The following is a 14997-nucleotide window of genomic DNA, read 5'->3' as shown; positions in this document are numbered from 1 at the left end:
GAATGCGTACCCAACAAAATAATATAATATGAACTACCTGAATGCCAACCCGTGCACCTATAGACAGAAGGGGCTAGTGAGAGCAAGCCAGAAACAATCCATCTGGCTAGCAATGCAAAGCCCCCTAGCAACCATAGTAGTAACACACTTAGTAGTATGACAAAACAATGCCTATATTACAATAACTTTAACTGCACCTGTTTGGCTCATGGGATTTGTATATGTACCATACTAACTAACCTGTAACAATGGCCATGTGGACTCCCACATAAGTCCAAAGATAACCATGGATATTGTAAGAAGGTACAACACTATATCGTGAAAAACCCCAGAAAAAAATGAGGCACAATTACCCAGTGCGAGGTTGTCACCAAGAAAAGGTCCACAGGCAGGCAGGTAGAAAGGACAAGGCCCAGAGCAGCCCTATGCGTATCGCCCTTATTGATAGGGCTTCATCAGGGGGGATGATAGTGTGTGTCCAAACTCTTGTTTAAATACACAATCAATAATTACACGTTTGATGGTCCACCTGTGAGACAGCGATGATGCCGGTGGACGACAACCGCACAATTGCCAGAAGCCAGAGGGCGTACCCGGACGTTAGCAGGCGTGCGAATGGAGACAGGCCAGGGAGGGTCTAGACAACCCTGCCGTAAATACTGCAGTTAAACCCCGACCAGCGTGGAGTACTGCAAAGGGGTGTGTACAAGAGGCAAAAGCCTGTGCGCAAGCGCAGAGACGCCAGCATAGTAAGCCGCACTGCACATGCGCCAAAGGCGGAAACAGGAAGACTGGCCAACCACTTTGAAGTGTGTAGGAAAGATGTGCACCAGCTGGTACCATCAAGCCAGACGTAACTATGACAGGAGGGAAAATCCCCCAACATCTGGCTGGCTAGAATAGGCAAAAGGCAGAATAATGGTACGCCCAGCTGGGGACCAAGGAGCCTTAAAATAGGGCACAACAGGCATGAAGGAAATTATGCCAATGAACCCCAAGAAGGACACAGAAACGATGGGTAGAATGGCTTGTCTCCATGTGAAATAAACATGGAGGCAAGCCAGATGTAATATAAGGCAAACATGCCCCGCAAAGGTAATGTGAGGGGCATGCCACACCACCAAGACATAAATGGAAATGCACGCGATGGGCATTCAAAAAACATACAAAACCTCTCATCCCCCGGGGGCACACGCACACTCAAGCAACATACATGCACACTCGGCCACCACAGTTACTGGAATATTTGAGCCCTCCAGTTACATCAAAATAAATAAATAAACAAAGTGCATGTAGTGCCATGATAAGCAAATTGTAATCATATAATATAAATGTTTAATGTTGAAAAAACATCTTTATTGGATATCAAGTGTAACATATCAAAAAACATCATATCAAAAAACATGCACATAATATATTATTTATATATAAAAGGGATGAATAAAATCCACGTAACCCAAGACTGGGAAGACTGAGGCAGACCCATAACAAACATTCCCCAAATCATACCAAAGTTCTTTATGAAGTAAAGGCCTGTTTGTAAATACATTGCCTAAATAAAGAATCCATAATGCCACAAGATGCTAAAATGAGGAAACCCAGAAGATTGAGGGGAATTATTGTTCTCATTAGAGGGGGGCACAACCCCCACAAGTAGAGATAAAGGCAACACCATGCCCAAAAGGGGAAGGTAGATGATTAGAAGTGGGGCAAAGCAAGTATCCTAATCTGGCTAAATAAAGCATCCCATGATTCAAAGATTACATCAAATTAGTCATTAGTGTACCAAGCAAAAGATAACACCTGGTCCCAGTCCTAACCTGCCATTAGCCAATATGGACAAGTATAAAGTGCATAGAGTTTACCATGCAGAAATCCATAGGTAGGGCAGTGAAGGAATACAAGAGGTAACCACCTCATGGGCCCATATAGTCACAGACGTCCCATTTAGACAGAGTTAAGTAATAGTCCCAAATAACCTCAGTGTACTCCCAATTGTATATACACACACATCTTCCGAGTAAATCGTCCAATAAAGTGCCATTCCCCTCGAGGTCCGCTGAGTCCAGTAGAGAGGAGGCCCAACCTGGTTTCCCGAGTCCTTAGTGTCATGGTTCAAACCGGGCCAGAAGATTCATCCATTCCACAGGGATGTGTTAGGGGTCGAGTTCCCGCCTCTGCACAGGGGGAATCTCGGTCCATCTCCGCTGCGGTCTCCCATTCTTCTCCTGCCGCAATGGAGCCTGCTCAGCGGAGACGTCGGTCCCAGTGTCTCGCTCAATCTGACTCTGTACAAATAATTACTGCTGCTTTCCCTGCTTCTGCCATTGAAGTCAGTGCTGGGCAGCGGCGAGCAAACGCTTCTGGGACTAAGTCCTGCTTTTCTCATTCTGAGCATGCCCAGAGTAAGATCTCTCAGTGGAGATCAAGGGTCACATGATCAGACACTGCAGCTAAGCCCATTGGTCCTTCAGGAAGGTCCTGTGTTGTGGATTCTGTTTGTGGGCTCCCTCTGGTGGTTACTGCTGGTACTGGGTGACTTTGGTGGGTTGCGGCCTTTGGTTTCCACCTGTCCATCAGAGGCTGGGTGTTTCCTATTTTACCTGGCCTTTCTGTCATTCCCTTGCCGGCTATCAATGTATTCAGATGTGCTCTGTTTGGTTCCTGCCTACCTGCTCCCAGATCTTTCAGGATAAGCTAAGTGCTGATTTTCAGTTGTTTGGTTTTTTTGTCCAGCTTGCTTATTATGTCTCTATGCTAGCTGGTAGCTCTAGTGGACTGAGGTTCTCCCCATGTGCCATGAGTTGGCACATGGGTTCTTGTAATCTCAGGATGGTTTTTTTGATTAGGGTTTTTTGCTGACCGCTCAGTCCCCTTTTGTGTCGTTCTGCTTTCTAGTTTACAGCGGGCCTCAATTTGCTAAAACTATATATATCATCTCTATGTGTGTGCCTTCCTCTCATTTCACCGTCAATACATGTGGGGGGCAACTATATCTTTTGGGGTTCATTCCTCTGGAGGCAAGTGAGGTCTTTATTTTCTCTGCAGTACTAGTTAGCTCTTAGGCTGGTGCGTGGCGTCTAGAACCAACGTAGGCAAGCTCCCTGGCTATCTCTAGTTGCGTTTGTCAGGCGTAGGGCAGCGGTCAGCCCAGGTTCCATCACCCTAGAGCTCGTCCGTTATTTATTTGTACTTTGCTTGTCCTGTGCTATCCCTAGCCATTGGGATTCATGACAGTCCTGTAGCTGCTCACGCTCTGTGGCAGCCTCTCATTGGTCTTTCTAAGTTAAGGTCCTGTACGTGCTGCAACTATTTAAGGCTCGCATGGCCGCACGGCCATGCACTAGTATTGTTCTAAGTTATGTACTTTGCGCCAGTGTGGTCATGTATGATTGTGTTCAGGGACCCGGCTGAAATAAGCCCCTAGAACGCTGGCACCTCCGGCTAGGAGTTTTGTGTGTGTGCATGACCACTGACTGCTCTCGTTTGGGTAGTTAGCCTGTGCCACTGTGAAGTCTAACAGGGCGCAGTACTTTGAGTTCACGGCTACTCTGTGAAGTAACAGAGTTAGCTCATACCGCCAAATTGTTCCGCCGTTTGCTAGCAGCAGGTTCGCCTGCACGGTGGACCCCGGGCTGCGAACACATCTATTATAATAAAATCTTTATATTCATTTGGTGCGTTCTGCTAGCCCTAACAGGATGTCCTTAAAGTAAGATAGGAGACAAGATGGATCTCATCCCAAAAAACCTGTAAACAGGAGCTCCTCGTTGAGACCTGCTGGGGCAACAGAGCCCAGGTTAAAAATCCAGCGGGATTCAAGCGTAGTAAAGAGGGTTTAAATGGACCACCCCTATTAGAAACTTGGATATGCTCCAAACCCCACTACCCTAGAATTGGCCACCCGACCCGCATGATACGTTAGAAAATGGGCCATCACAGGGGTAAGGACTTTACCTTTAGATAGATCACTGGAAGCCAGATTAATCGTGGAAAAATGTTTTTGCACTCTCCGTCGCAATTCCTGCGACGTTGGACCCACGTATACCAGCTGGCAGGGACAGTTCAGGGCATAGATGATGCACGTGGTTCTACAATTGATGTACGATGAGAGCCTGTGCCTCCTACCATCCCGGGGGTTAACAAAAACATCCCTCGTGGCCACCATATGCGAACAAATGTTGCAGCCCCCACAGGCAAAAGAGCCCCGGAGCCTCAAGCCCCGGTTAGTACTTACAGTCTGCCTCTTATAATGGCTTAGACAACAAATCCCTAAAATTGGGGGCTCTCCTGGCTACCAACAAGGGTTGCTCACCAACCACATCCACAGTGTGAAGGTCCGTTGTCAGGATGCCCCAGTGCCTCCGTAGAATAGCCGAATAGCCCTAATGCTACCCCAATCATTGTTGAAACTGGTGATGAACCTAGGTTTATCATCACATACCTTGATGGAGGTTTCCAATAGGGAATCCTGGGTATGAAGTCTAGCCCGCTGGAATGCCATGGAGATGCTTCTACGTGGATAGTGCCTCTGTCTGAACCGGTCCATTAGTTTCTGTGCCTCCACTCGAAAATCCACATTGGCCGTACAGTTTCTCCTCACCCTAAGAAATTGGGCGTTCAAATGGCAACATCAGGGCAACCAGAGGCAGGTCCCTTCTACTCAGAAGACCAGAGATCAAACACGGAGCCATTTAGGGGCACAGAGTACACTTCAGAGAGTGATTTTTTATCCTCAGCAGAAAGCGAGTTAGACGCCGGACCCGTAGAGGCTGTAAGCGCCACCCCAATGCTGCAACGGGTAACCAGATTCAGGGGTCTGCGGCCGCCGACCCAGAAACAGCACAGGAATCGTCGCAAATATTAACGTCCCCTTCTCTTGGGGCCACCTCGGGACCAACAGAGATGCTGAACAACACATTACAGGTTATTAATCTTTCTGACTACGTGCTTTACGCTACAGAATTAAGAGTCCTCCAGAGGGGTTTGACCTTTTCTCCTTCACAGGCTGCGGATAAATTCACTTTAGTTAAAGACTTATACTTGTTTTGCAGGCACTAGGTACTTCGAGTTTTACACAACAGGCCCCAGACCATGATGGATCTTGATCAGATGGATCAGCAGGTCATGCAGGATCTTTTACGGCTGCTCCAGGAGTACGAATCTCGTGGAGGTAGGAATCGTTTTCCACATCGAAACAGATCTACTGTGGCCCCTCCTTTCTCTTTAGTGCCATCAATCAGGGTCTTTTTTGAATTAGCCAAAAAGGACATTATGTCCATGCCCTTATGACCACTTCTCCCGGCAAACTTGAGTAGGGAGGAAAAGCGGGCCTTGTCCAATCTCAGGAGTAATGACACATTCCTGATTAAGGAGGCAGATAAAGGGGGCAATGTGGTCTTGTGGCCACATGCCCTCTATGTGGAGGAGGCGCATCGACAACTGGGGAATCAGAAGTTTTACAGAAGGTTGCCCTCGGATCCCTCTGCTGTTTTTGGTGCTCGTTTCAGGGCACTCTTGGAAAAAGCCAGGGACCTAGGCATCATAAATCATCAAGAATTTAGGATCTTATGGGTCAAATGTCCCATCACAGCCACATTCTACTTGTTGCCTAAGGTTCACAAGAACCTCCACAGGCCGCCTGGCCGGCCGATTGTGGCCAGCATCGGCAGCCTGTGTGAGAAGCCCTGCATATATGTGGACCACTTTCTACAGCCCCTAGTGAGGAATTTACCGTCCTTCGTGAAGGACTCGTCACACTTTATTAGCATTTGTCGTTCTTTGAATGTGCCATCTGGGGCGCTGCTAGTCACGTGTGACGTAGAGTCGCTATATTCTAATATAAGTCACGAGGACGGTATAACGGCGGTTCTGTATTTCTTAGATCTAGTGGAACACTCGGACCGCATGCATGATTCTCTGGTGGTGGATCTGATTGACTTCATCCTAAGGCACAACTACTTTCTATTCGATAGAACATACTATTTACAGACATCGGGAGTGGCCATGTGTGCCAGATGTGCACCTGCCCTGGCAAACCTTTTCTTAGGATGGTGGGAGGCCACCGTGGTCTATCCATCACCGGCCTTCAAGAGCATGATTTTTAATTGGTCACAATATATCGATGACTTGTTCTTCATTTGGGTGGGCACTATGGAGGAATTCGTTATCTTCATCGAGTCCTTGAATGTGAATACACATAATATTTTACTCACCTACTCTATGTCATCCACCATAGCTACTTACCTTGATTTACAAGTGATGATTGAAGAGGGCGGTTCCATCTCCACAAAACTGTTCCGGAAGCCAACGGCTACCAATAGCTTGCTGGATTACAGGAGCTTTCACCCACAACACACCAGAGATGGAGTTCCCATCGGTCAATTTCTTAGGGTGAGGAGAAACTGTACAGCCAATGTGGATTTTCGAGTGGAGGCACAGAAACTAATGGACCGGTTCAGACAGAGGCACTATCCACGTAGAAGCATCTCCATGGCATTCCAGCGGGCTAGACTTCATACCCAGGATTCCCTATTGGAAACCTCCATCAAGGTACATGATGATAAACCTAGGTTCATCACCAGTTTCAACAATGATTGGGGTAGCATTAGGGCTATTCTACGGAGGCACTGGGGCATCCTGACAACGGACCTTCACACTGCAGATGTGGTTGGTGAGCAACCCTTGCTGGTAGCCAGGAGCCCCCAATTTTCGGGATTTGTTGTCTAAGAGCCATTATAAGAGGCAGACTGTAAGTACTAACCGGGGCGTGAGGCTCCGGGGCTCTTTTGTGTGTGGGGGCTGCAACATTTGTTCGCATATGGTGGCCACGGGGGATGTTTTCGTTAACCCCCGGGATGGTAGGGGGCACAGGCTCTCATCGTACATCAATTGTAGAACCACGTGCGTCATCTATGCCCTAATCTGAAACTGCCAGCTGGTATACGTGGGTCAAACATCGCAGGAATTGCGACGGAGAGTGCAAAACCTTTTTTCCACAATTAATCTGGCTTCCAGTGATCTATCTAAAGGTAAAGTCCTTACCCCTGTGGCGGCCCATTTTCTAACGTATCATGCGGGTCGGGTGGCCAATACTAGGGCAGTGGGTTTGGAGCATATCCAAGTTTCTAATAGGGGTGGTCCATTTAAACCCTCTTTACTACGCTCCGAATCCCGCTGGATTTTAAACCTTAGCTCTGTTGCCCCAGCAGGTCTCAACGAGGAGCTCCTGTTTACAGGTTTTTGGGGATGAGGTCCATCTTGTCTCCTATCTTACTTTAAGGACATCCCTGTGGAATGGATGAATCTTCTGGCACGGTTTGAACCATGATACTAAGGACTCGGGAAACCAGGTTGGGCCTCCTCTCTACTGGACTCAGCGGACCTCGAGGGGAATGGCACTTTATTGGACGATTTACTCGGAAGTTGTGTGTGTGTATACAATTGGGAGTACACTGAGGTTATTTGGGACTATTACTTAACTCTGTCTAAATGGGACGTCTGTAACTCTATGGGCCCATGAGGTGGTTACATCTTTTATTCCTTCACTGCCCTACCTATGGATTTCTGCATGGTAAACTCTATGCACTTTATACTTGTCCATATTGGCTAATGGCAGGTAAGGACTGGGACCAGGTGTTATCTTTTGCTTGGTACACTAATGACTAATTTGATGTAATCTTTGACTCATGGGATGCTTTATTTAGCCAGATTAGGATACTTGCTTTGCCCCACTTCTAATCATCTACCTTCCCCTTTTGGGCATGGTGTTGCCTTTATCTCTACTTGTGGGGGTTGCACCCCCCTCTAATGAGAACAATAATTCCCCTCAATCTTCTGGGTTTCCTCATTTTAGCATCTTGTGGCATTATGGATTCTTTATTTAGGCAATGTATTTACAAACATGCCTTTACTTCGCAAAGAACTTTGGTATGATTTGGAGAATGTTTGTTATGGGTCTGCCTCAGTCTTCCCAGGCTTGGCTTACGTGGATTTTATTCATCCCTTTTATATATAAATAATATATTATGTGCATGTTTTTTGAGATGATGTTTTTTGATATGTTACACTTGATATCCAATAAAGATGTTTTTTCAACATTAAACATTTATATTATATGACTACAATTTGCTTATCATGGCACTACATGCACTTTGTTTATTTATTTTGTTGTAACTGGAGGGCTCAAATATTCCAGTAACTGTGGTGGCCGAGTGTGCATGTATGTTGCTTGAGTGTGCGTGTGCCCCCAGGGGATGAGAGGTTTTGTATGTTTTTTGAATGCCCATCGCGTGTATTTCCATTTCTGTCTTGGTGGTGTGGCATGCCCCTCACATTACCTTTGCGGGGCATGTTTGCCTTATATTACATCTGGCTAGCCTCCATGTTTAATTCACATGGAGACAAGCCATTCTACCAATCATTTATGTGTCCTTCTTGGGGTTCATTGGCATAATTTCCTTCATGCCCGTTGTGCCCTATTTTATGGCTCCTTGGTCCCCAGCTGGGCGTACCATTATTCTGCCTTTTGCCTATTCTAGCCAACCAGATGTTGGGGGATTTTCCCTCCTGTCATAGTTACGTCTGGCTTGATGGTACCAGCTGGTGCACATCTTTACTACACACTTCACAGTGGTCGGCCAGTCTTCCTGTTTCCGCCTTCTGCGCATGCGCAGTGCGGCTTACTACGCCGGCGTCTCTGCGCTTGCGCACAGGCTTTTGCCTCTTGTACACACCCCTTCGCAGTGCTCCACGCTGGTCGGGGTTTAACTGCAGCATTTACGGCGGGGTTGTCTAGACCCTCTCTGGCCTGTCTCCATTCGCACGCGTGCTGACGTCCAGGTACGCCCTCTGGCTTCTGGCGCTTGCGCGGTTGTCGTCCACCGGCATCATCATCGCTGTCTCACAGGTGGGCCATCAAACGTGTAATTATTGGTTGTGTATTTAAACAAGAGTTCGGACACACGCTATCATCTCCCCTGATAAAGCCCTATCAGTGAGGGTGATACGCGTGAGGCTGCTCTGGGCCTTGTCCTTTCTACCTGCCTGCCTGTGGACCTTTTCTTGGTGGCAATCTCGCACTGGGTAATTGGGACTCAGTTTTTTTCTGGGGTTTTTCATGATATAGTGTTGTACCTCCTTACCATATTCATGGTTATCTTGGGACTTATGTGGGAGTCCACATGGCTATTGTTACAGGTTAGTTAGTATGGTACATACAAATCCCATGAGCCAAACAGGTGCAGTTAAAGTTATTGTAATATAGGCATTGTTTTGTCATACTACTAAGTGTGTTACTACTATGGTTGCTAGGGGGCTTTACATTGCTAGCCAGATGAATTGTTTCTGGCTTGCTCTCACTAGCCCCTTCTGTCTATAGGTGCACGGGTTGGCATTCAGGTAGTTCATACTATATTATTTTGTTGGGTACGCATTCTTGTATTCATATTTATATGATTGCTCATGGACAAGGCTTTTTTGCTGTTTTTAATTATGTTTTATATTTTTTGTGGTGTGTCAATAAAAATCTTGTTTTTCATATATGATTTAGTACCGTGTCTCTTACTTTTTGGTATGTGGTGTGCATAATTGGAGTGATGCTTTTCCTCTCATTGTTCATTTGATTTGTCACTCACTTACACCCCATACTATTTTGTATATATTTCTTTAGTGCGCCTAGGGCTTTGTTTAGTCAACACAGGTCCTGCAGACACCGCACTAGATACAATGCAGTTTCCTCTAGTGATGTGTCGTTCGCGAACGAGCCGACACAAAGAGCCGGCTCCCTGCTGTGAACGATGGGAGCCGGCACACCAGTGAGAGCCACTAAAATCCCTCAATGGCTCTCACTGGGCGTAAAATCCCGGACTTCGGGGGGCGTAACTCCGCCCACCTGAGCAAAACCCCACCCACTCTTCAATTTAATTGGTTCTCTAAGAAGTGGGCGGAGTTTCTGCGGTAGGTGGGGAGAGTTTCGGACACATGAACAGGTACTCAATAGGGATCTAATACAATCCAAAAAGAGCCGGTTCATGAGCCGAAAGTGCCGGCTCTTTTTGGTGAGCGGAGCCATGAGAGCCGGATCACCAAAAAGAGCCGGACTGCCCATCACTAGTTTCCTCTTTCAGGACCTGTGGTGAGGTAGTAAGAGGGAGGGCTCTGTGCGGTCATGTGATGCTCCAGCCCTTCATTACCTCAACCAGGTCCTGCAAGCTGTAGAGAGAAGATACTTTCAGTTTTCCAGCGTGGCTGACTGGCAGGCTGCAGGACCTGCACTGATGTGAGCACAGCCTGTACAAGTAAGAATTAATTAAAAGTTTAGTAATTACAACACATAAAATAGCAATATGCCACTCCTGTGGTGAACTATAACTCCCAGCATGACATATGATCTGCAGGACATGCTGGGAGTTCTAGTTCTCACATGAGATCTTAAAGGGAACCTGTCACCCCCAAAATGGCTGGTGAGGTAAGCTCACCGGCATCAGGGGCTTATCTACAGCATTCTGTAATGCTGTAGATAAGCCGCCGATGTTACCTGAAAGAGGAGAAAAAGACGTTAGATTATACTCACCCAGAGGCGGCCCCGCTCTGGTCCGCGTCCGATGGGTGTCTCCGGTCCGCTCCGGCGCCTCCCATCTTCATTCCATGGCGTCCTCTTCGGGTCTTTACGCCGCGGCTCCGGCGCAGGCGTACTTTGTCTGCCCTGTTGAGGGCAGAGCAAAGTACTGCAGTGCGCAGGCGCCGGAAAGGTCAGAGAGGCCCGGCGCCTGCGCAATGCAGTACTTTGCTCTGCCCTCAATAGGGCAGACAAAGTACGCCTGCGCCGGAGCCGCGGCGCGAAGACCCGAAGAGGACGTCATGGAACGAAGATGGGAGGCGCCGGAGCGGACCGGAGACACCCATCGGACGCGGACCAGAGCGGGGCCGCCCCTGGGTGAGTATAATCTAACGTCTTTTTCTCCTCTTTCAGGTAACATCGGCGGCTTATCTACAGCATTACAGAATGCTGTAGATAAGCCCCTGATGCCGGTGAGCTTACCTCACCAGCCATTTTGGGGGTGACAGGTGCCCTTTAAAGAAGCAATCTAGTGTTATTTTTCAGTGATGGAGTGGTGCTTTAAATATAAGCCCTTTGCCCCAATTCTTATACTCGCCTTCCAGCGTCTTCGTATAGTACTTTACAGCCACCACACTGGTCCCACAGCACCATCTTCTACCCGTAGCTTCCAACATAATAACATACTATTATATATAATAACACCACATATAATAGTAGGTTATTTATGTTATTAAATATTTTACCACATTTTTTGTTTCAATCATTTTTTTCCCTATTTTCCACCTTCAAAACCTGGGTGCGTCTTATAGTTCGAAAAATACAGTACATTTTTCTACTAAAATATTGTTTTAGCCTCAAGTTTTTAATTTTTCTAAGGACTAATAGGAAAGGTTTTTACAACAAGCTGAGGTCCAGTTTTTACTGAGTGCGCCAACATCCTACACACAATCGGGAAATATTTTTCAGGCACAGTTCAAATCTCAGAAGGGAAGGAGCGCTATACTATAGTGCAGATTTTACTGTTAAGGTTTCCGGGTACCATAACCCACTAGGAGAGCCCATGAGGTGCCAGAACAGCAGAACCCCCCATAAGTTACAACATTTTACAAATTACCCTCTGAATGAATTCATCTAGGGGAACAATGATCATATTGACAAAATGGGTGTATCACATAACTTTTTTTGGGCTGTGAAGAAAAAATAACTGCTTTTTTACCACCAAAATGTTGTTTTAGCCCCAGATTTTACATTTCCATACAAGTGGGGGGTAAAATGGCATCATAATTTCTCCCACAATTTCTACCGAATGTAGCAATACCTCATATGTGGATGTGCAGTACTACTAAGCCATAAGGAGAGACTCAGGAGGGACGGAATGCTATTTGCCTCCTGAAGCGCAGATTTTCCTAGAATAGTGTGTGGACTCCATATACAGAGCGACTAATAGCTAGAAGAGCAGAATCACCCTTCAAATGACCCCATTTTGAAAATTATACCCCTTTGGGAATTTATCTACATGTATAGTGACGATTTTGACTCTATGGGTGTTTTCCAGAAACAGGCAGGATGAGTGCCTTATCGTTCTCTACTTTTGCTGATTTTTTATGTCGTTCCGTGTGTGGTAAAATTAATAAGGCAGTTGTATTCTTTGGGTCAGTACGATTACAGTGATAAGTTTTTTTTTATGTTTTGACTTTTTTACACAAAAACTATTTTATAGAGAAAATTATTTTTGCATAGCTTTATTCTGAGAGCTATAACTTTTTTATTTTTCCATTGATTGAGCTGTACGATGGCTTGTTTTTAGCAGGACAAGATTATGTTTTCAGTGGTACCATGTTTATTTATATTCGTCTTTTTGATCCTGTTTTATTCTACTTTGTGTTCGGCAGTATCATGATAAAGCATTGTTTCTTTGCCTTGTTTTTATTTATTTTTTATGGTGTTCACTAAATGAGCTAACTAGTGGGACAGTTTCATAAGTCGTGTCATTGCGGACTCGACGATAGCAAATATGTGAAGTTTTATTGTTATATTTTTTCATACAAATAATTTTTCATGGGTATAATATATTTTGATTACTTTTAGTTTTTATTTTATTTTTTTACAATTTTTTTTAAAACTTTGTTTACTTTTTTACTTTGTCTCATTATAGAAATATCATTTTTTTGCAGGCCGATCACAGAATCATATTTCCAGGTCAATTTTACCATACAGTAAAAATAATCCTCCTCCAACGTAAATAACTCCTCCCATAAAAATAAAATACAATGTGAAATTTCACTTTTTTTGCAATGCACTTGGAATTGTTTCTCCTCTTTCTAGCACATCTAATGATAAAATGAAAGCGGTGATTCAAAGGTACAACTCGTCCTACAAAAAACAATCTGGTTATGCAGATGAAAACATAAAAAAGTTATGGCTCTTGGAACAAAGGGAGGAAAAAATAGAAAATCAGAAATTGACAAATAAATTGACACACTGGATACAATTACAGTTTAAAATTTTCAGAGTACATATTTTATAGAATGTGGATGAGATTTATAAAAATCTTGTCCCCATGCCAGCTTCTGTATAACAACTGAGGATTTCACCTGTGCCAATTCACAGATAAAATGCACAGCTTTCCTGTGCTAAGCAGATCTACACCTTCAGGGTATGTGCACACGTCCGGATTTCTTGCAGAAATTTCCTGAAGAAAACCGGAAATTTTCTGCAAGAAATCCGCATTTTTTTTTTGCGTTTTTTTTCCGTTTTTTTCGCAGTTTTTTTTAGCATTCTGCAGCGTAATTAGCTTGCAGAATACTAAAGTTTTCCAAGTGATCTGTAGCATCGCTTGGAAAACTGACTGACAAGTTGGTCACACTTGTCAAACATACTGTTTGACAAGTGTGACCAACTTTTTACTATAGATGCTGCTTATGCAGCATCTATAGTAAAAGATAGAATGTTTAAAAATAATTAAAAACAATAAAAAAATGGTTATACTCACCCTCTGCAGACAGCCGATCTCAGCGGCGTCCGTTCCTATAGATGCCGGTGTGGTTCAGGATCTTCGATGACGTCGCGGCTTGTGATTGGTCGCGTGAGTCACATGAGCGGTCACGCGACCAATCACAAGACAGCGACATCACCACAGGTCCTGAACCACACCATCTATAGGAACGGAAGAGAGAGCATGCACCGGAGAGGCGGGAACACTTCGGGGGCCATCAGAGGGTGAGTATATCACTATTTTTTATTTTAATTTTTTTTTTTTTTACCAATTATATGGTGCCCAGTCCGTGGAGGAGAGTCTCCTCTCCTCCACCCTGGGTACCAACTGCACATAATCTGCTTACTTCCCGCATGGTGTGCACAGCCCCGTGCGGGAAGTAAGCAGATCAATGCACTCCTAGGTGTGCGGAATCCCCGCAATTCCGCATTTTTAATGAACATGTTGCTTTTTTTTCCGCGATGCGATTTTTTCGCGGAAAAAAATGCAACATTTGCACAAAAAATGCGGAATACCCTGTAAATAATAGGAGGCATATGTTAGCGTTTTTAACACGTTTTTATAGCGAAAAAACGCGAAAAAAACACGAAAATTCCTGAACGTGTGCACATGGCCTCAAACTAACATCACTGGTCAAACACAAAGTTCTAGCCTAAAAATTTATATTGGTGTGTTACCTTTGCTGGATATAGTATACAGCTGTGCTCCAAAAGCAAGAAGCAGGTTAGAGACAATGTAAACATGAAGTGATGGCCAATGACATCTGATGATCTGCAAAAAAAAAAAAAATCATAATAATAATAAATTAATTAATTAATAATATGACAATTCTATTAAAATAAGAAAATAATACATTTTCAATTTTATGGTAGTAAAATTAAGCTATAGGTCATTCTAAACCTTATTAGGTTATGTTTACATTTCATTTTGGGACCTGTTTACCAAACACTTCTCAGTTACTGAAAAACTTCTGATGTGTCAGGTAAACAGATGCCTGTGATAGATATGATACAGTTGCCTATAATGGTTTCTGATTAAAGTACACTTTTTAGGCTGTGTGCACACGTAGCAGATTTTTCGCATTTTTTTCGCTATAAAAACGCGAAAAAAAAGCTCACATTAAGCATCCTATTTAATAGAATGCAATCCACATTTTTTGTACACACGCTGCGTTGTTTTCCTAAGCGGAATCACATTCCAGAAAAAAACGCAGCAGGTTCATTTAATTTGCGGAATCGCGGGGATTCCGCACACCTAGGAATGCATTGGGCTATGCCCACCATGCGGGAAGTAAGCAGATCATGTGCAGTTGGTACCCAGGGTGGAGGAGAGGAGACTCTCCTCCATGGACTGGGCACCATATAATTGTTAATAAAAAAGAATTAAAATAAAAAATAGTGATATACTCACCTTCGATGGCCCCGGAGTCTTCCCGCCTCTC

General features: G+C 44.7%; 1 protein-coding gene across 1 annotated transcript in view; it reads right to left on the bottom strand.

The window, feature by feature from the left end:
* PGAP1 (post-GPI attachment to proteins inositol deacylase 1) overlaps positions 1-14997 on the bottom strand; it is a 1745445-nt gene that overhangs the window by 522075 nt on the left and 1208373 nt on the right. The window contains exon 20 of the mRNA XM_077275621.1: positions 14234-14327. Within this exon, the coding sequence (XP_077131736.1) occupies positions 14234-14327 (94 nt within the window). The remainder of the gene's footprint in view (positions 1-14233; positions 14328-14997) is intronic.

This window comes from Ranitomeya variabilis, chromosome 7, assembly GCF_051348905.1.
Source record: "Ranitomeya variabilis isolate aRanVar5 chromosome 7, aRanVar5.hap1, whole genome shotgun sequence".
In the NCBI taxonomy this organism is placed as follows: domain Eukaryota; kingdom Metazoa; phylum Chordata; class Amphibia; order Anura; family Dendrobatidae; genus Ranitomeya; species Ranitomeya variabilis.
This window is presented reverse-complemented; position numbering and strand designations above follow the sequence as displayed.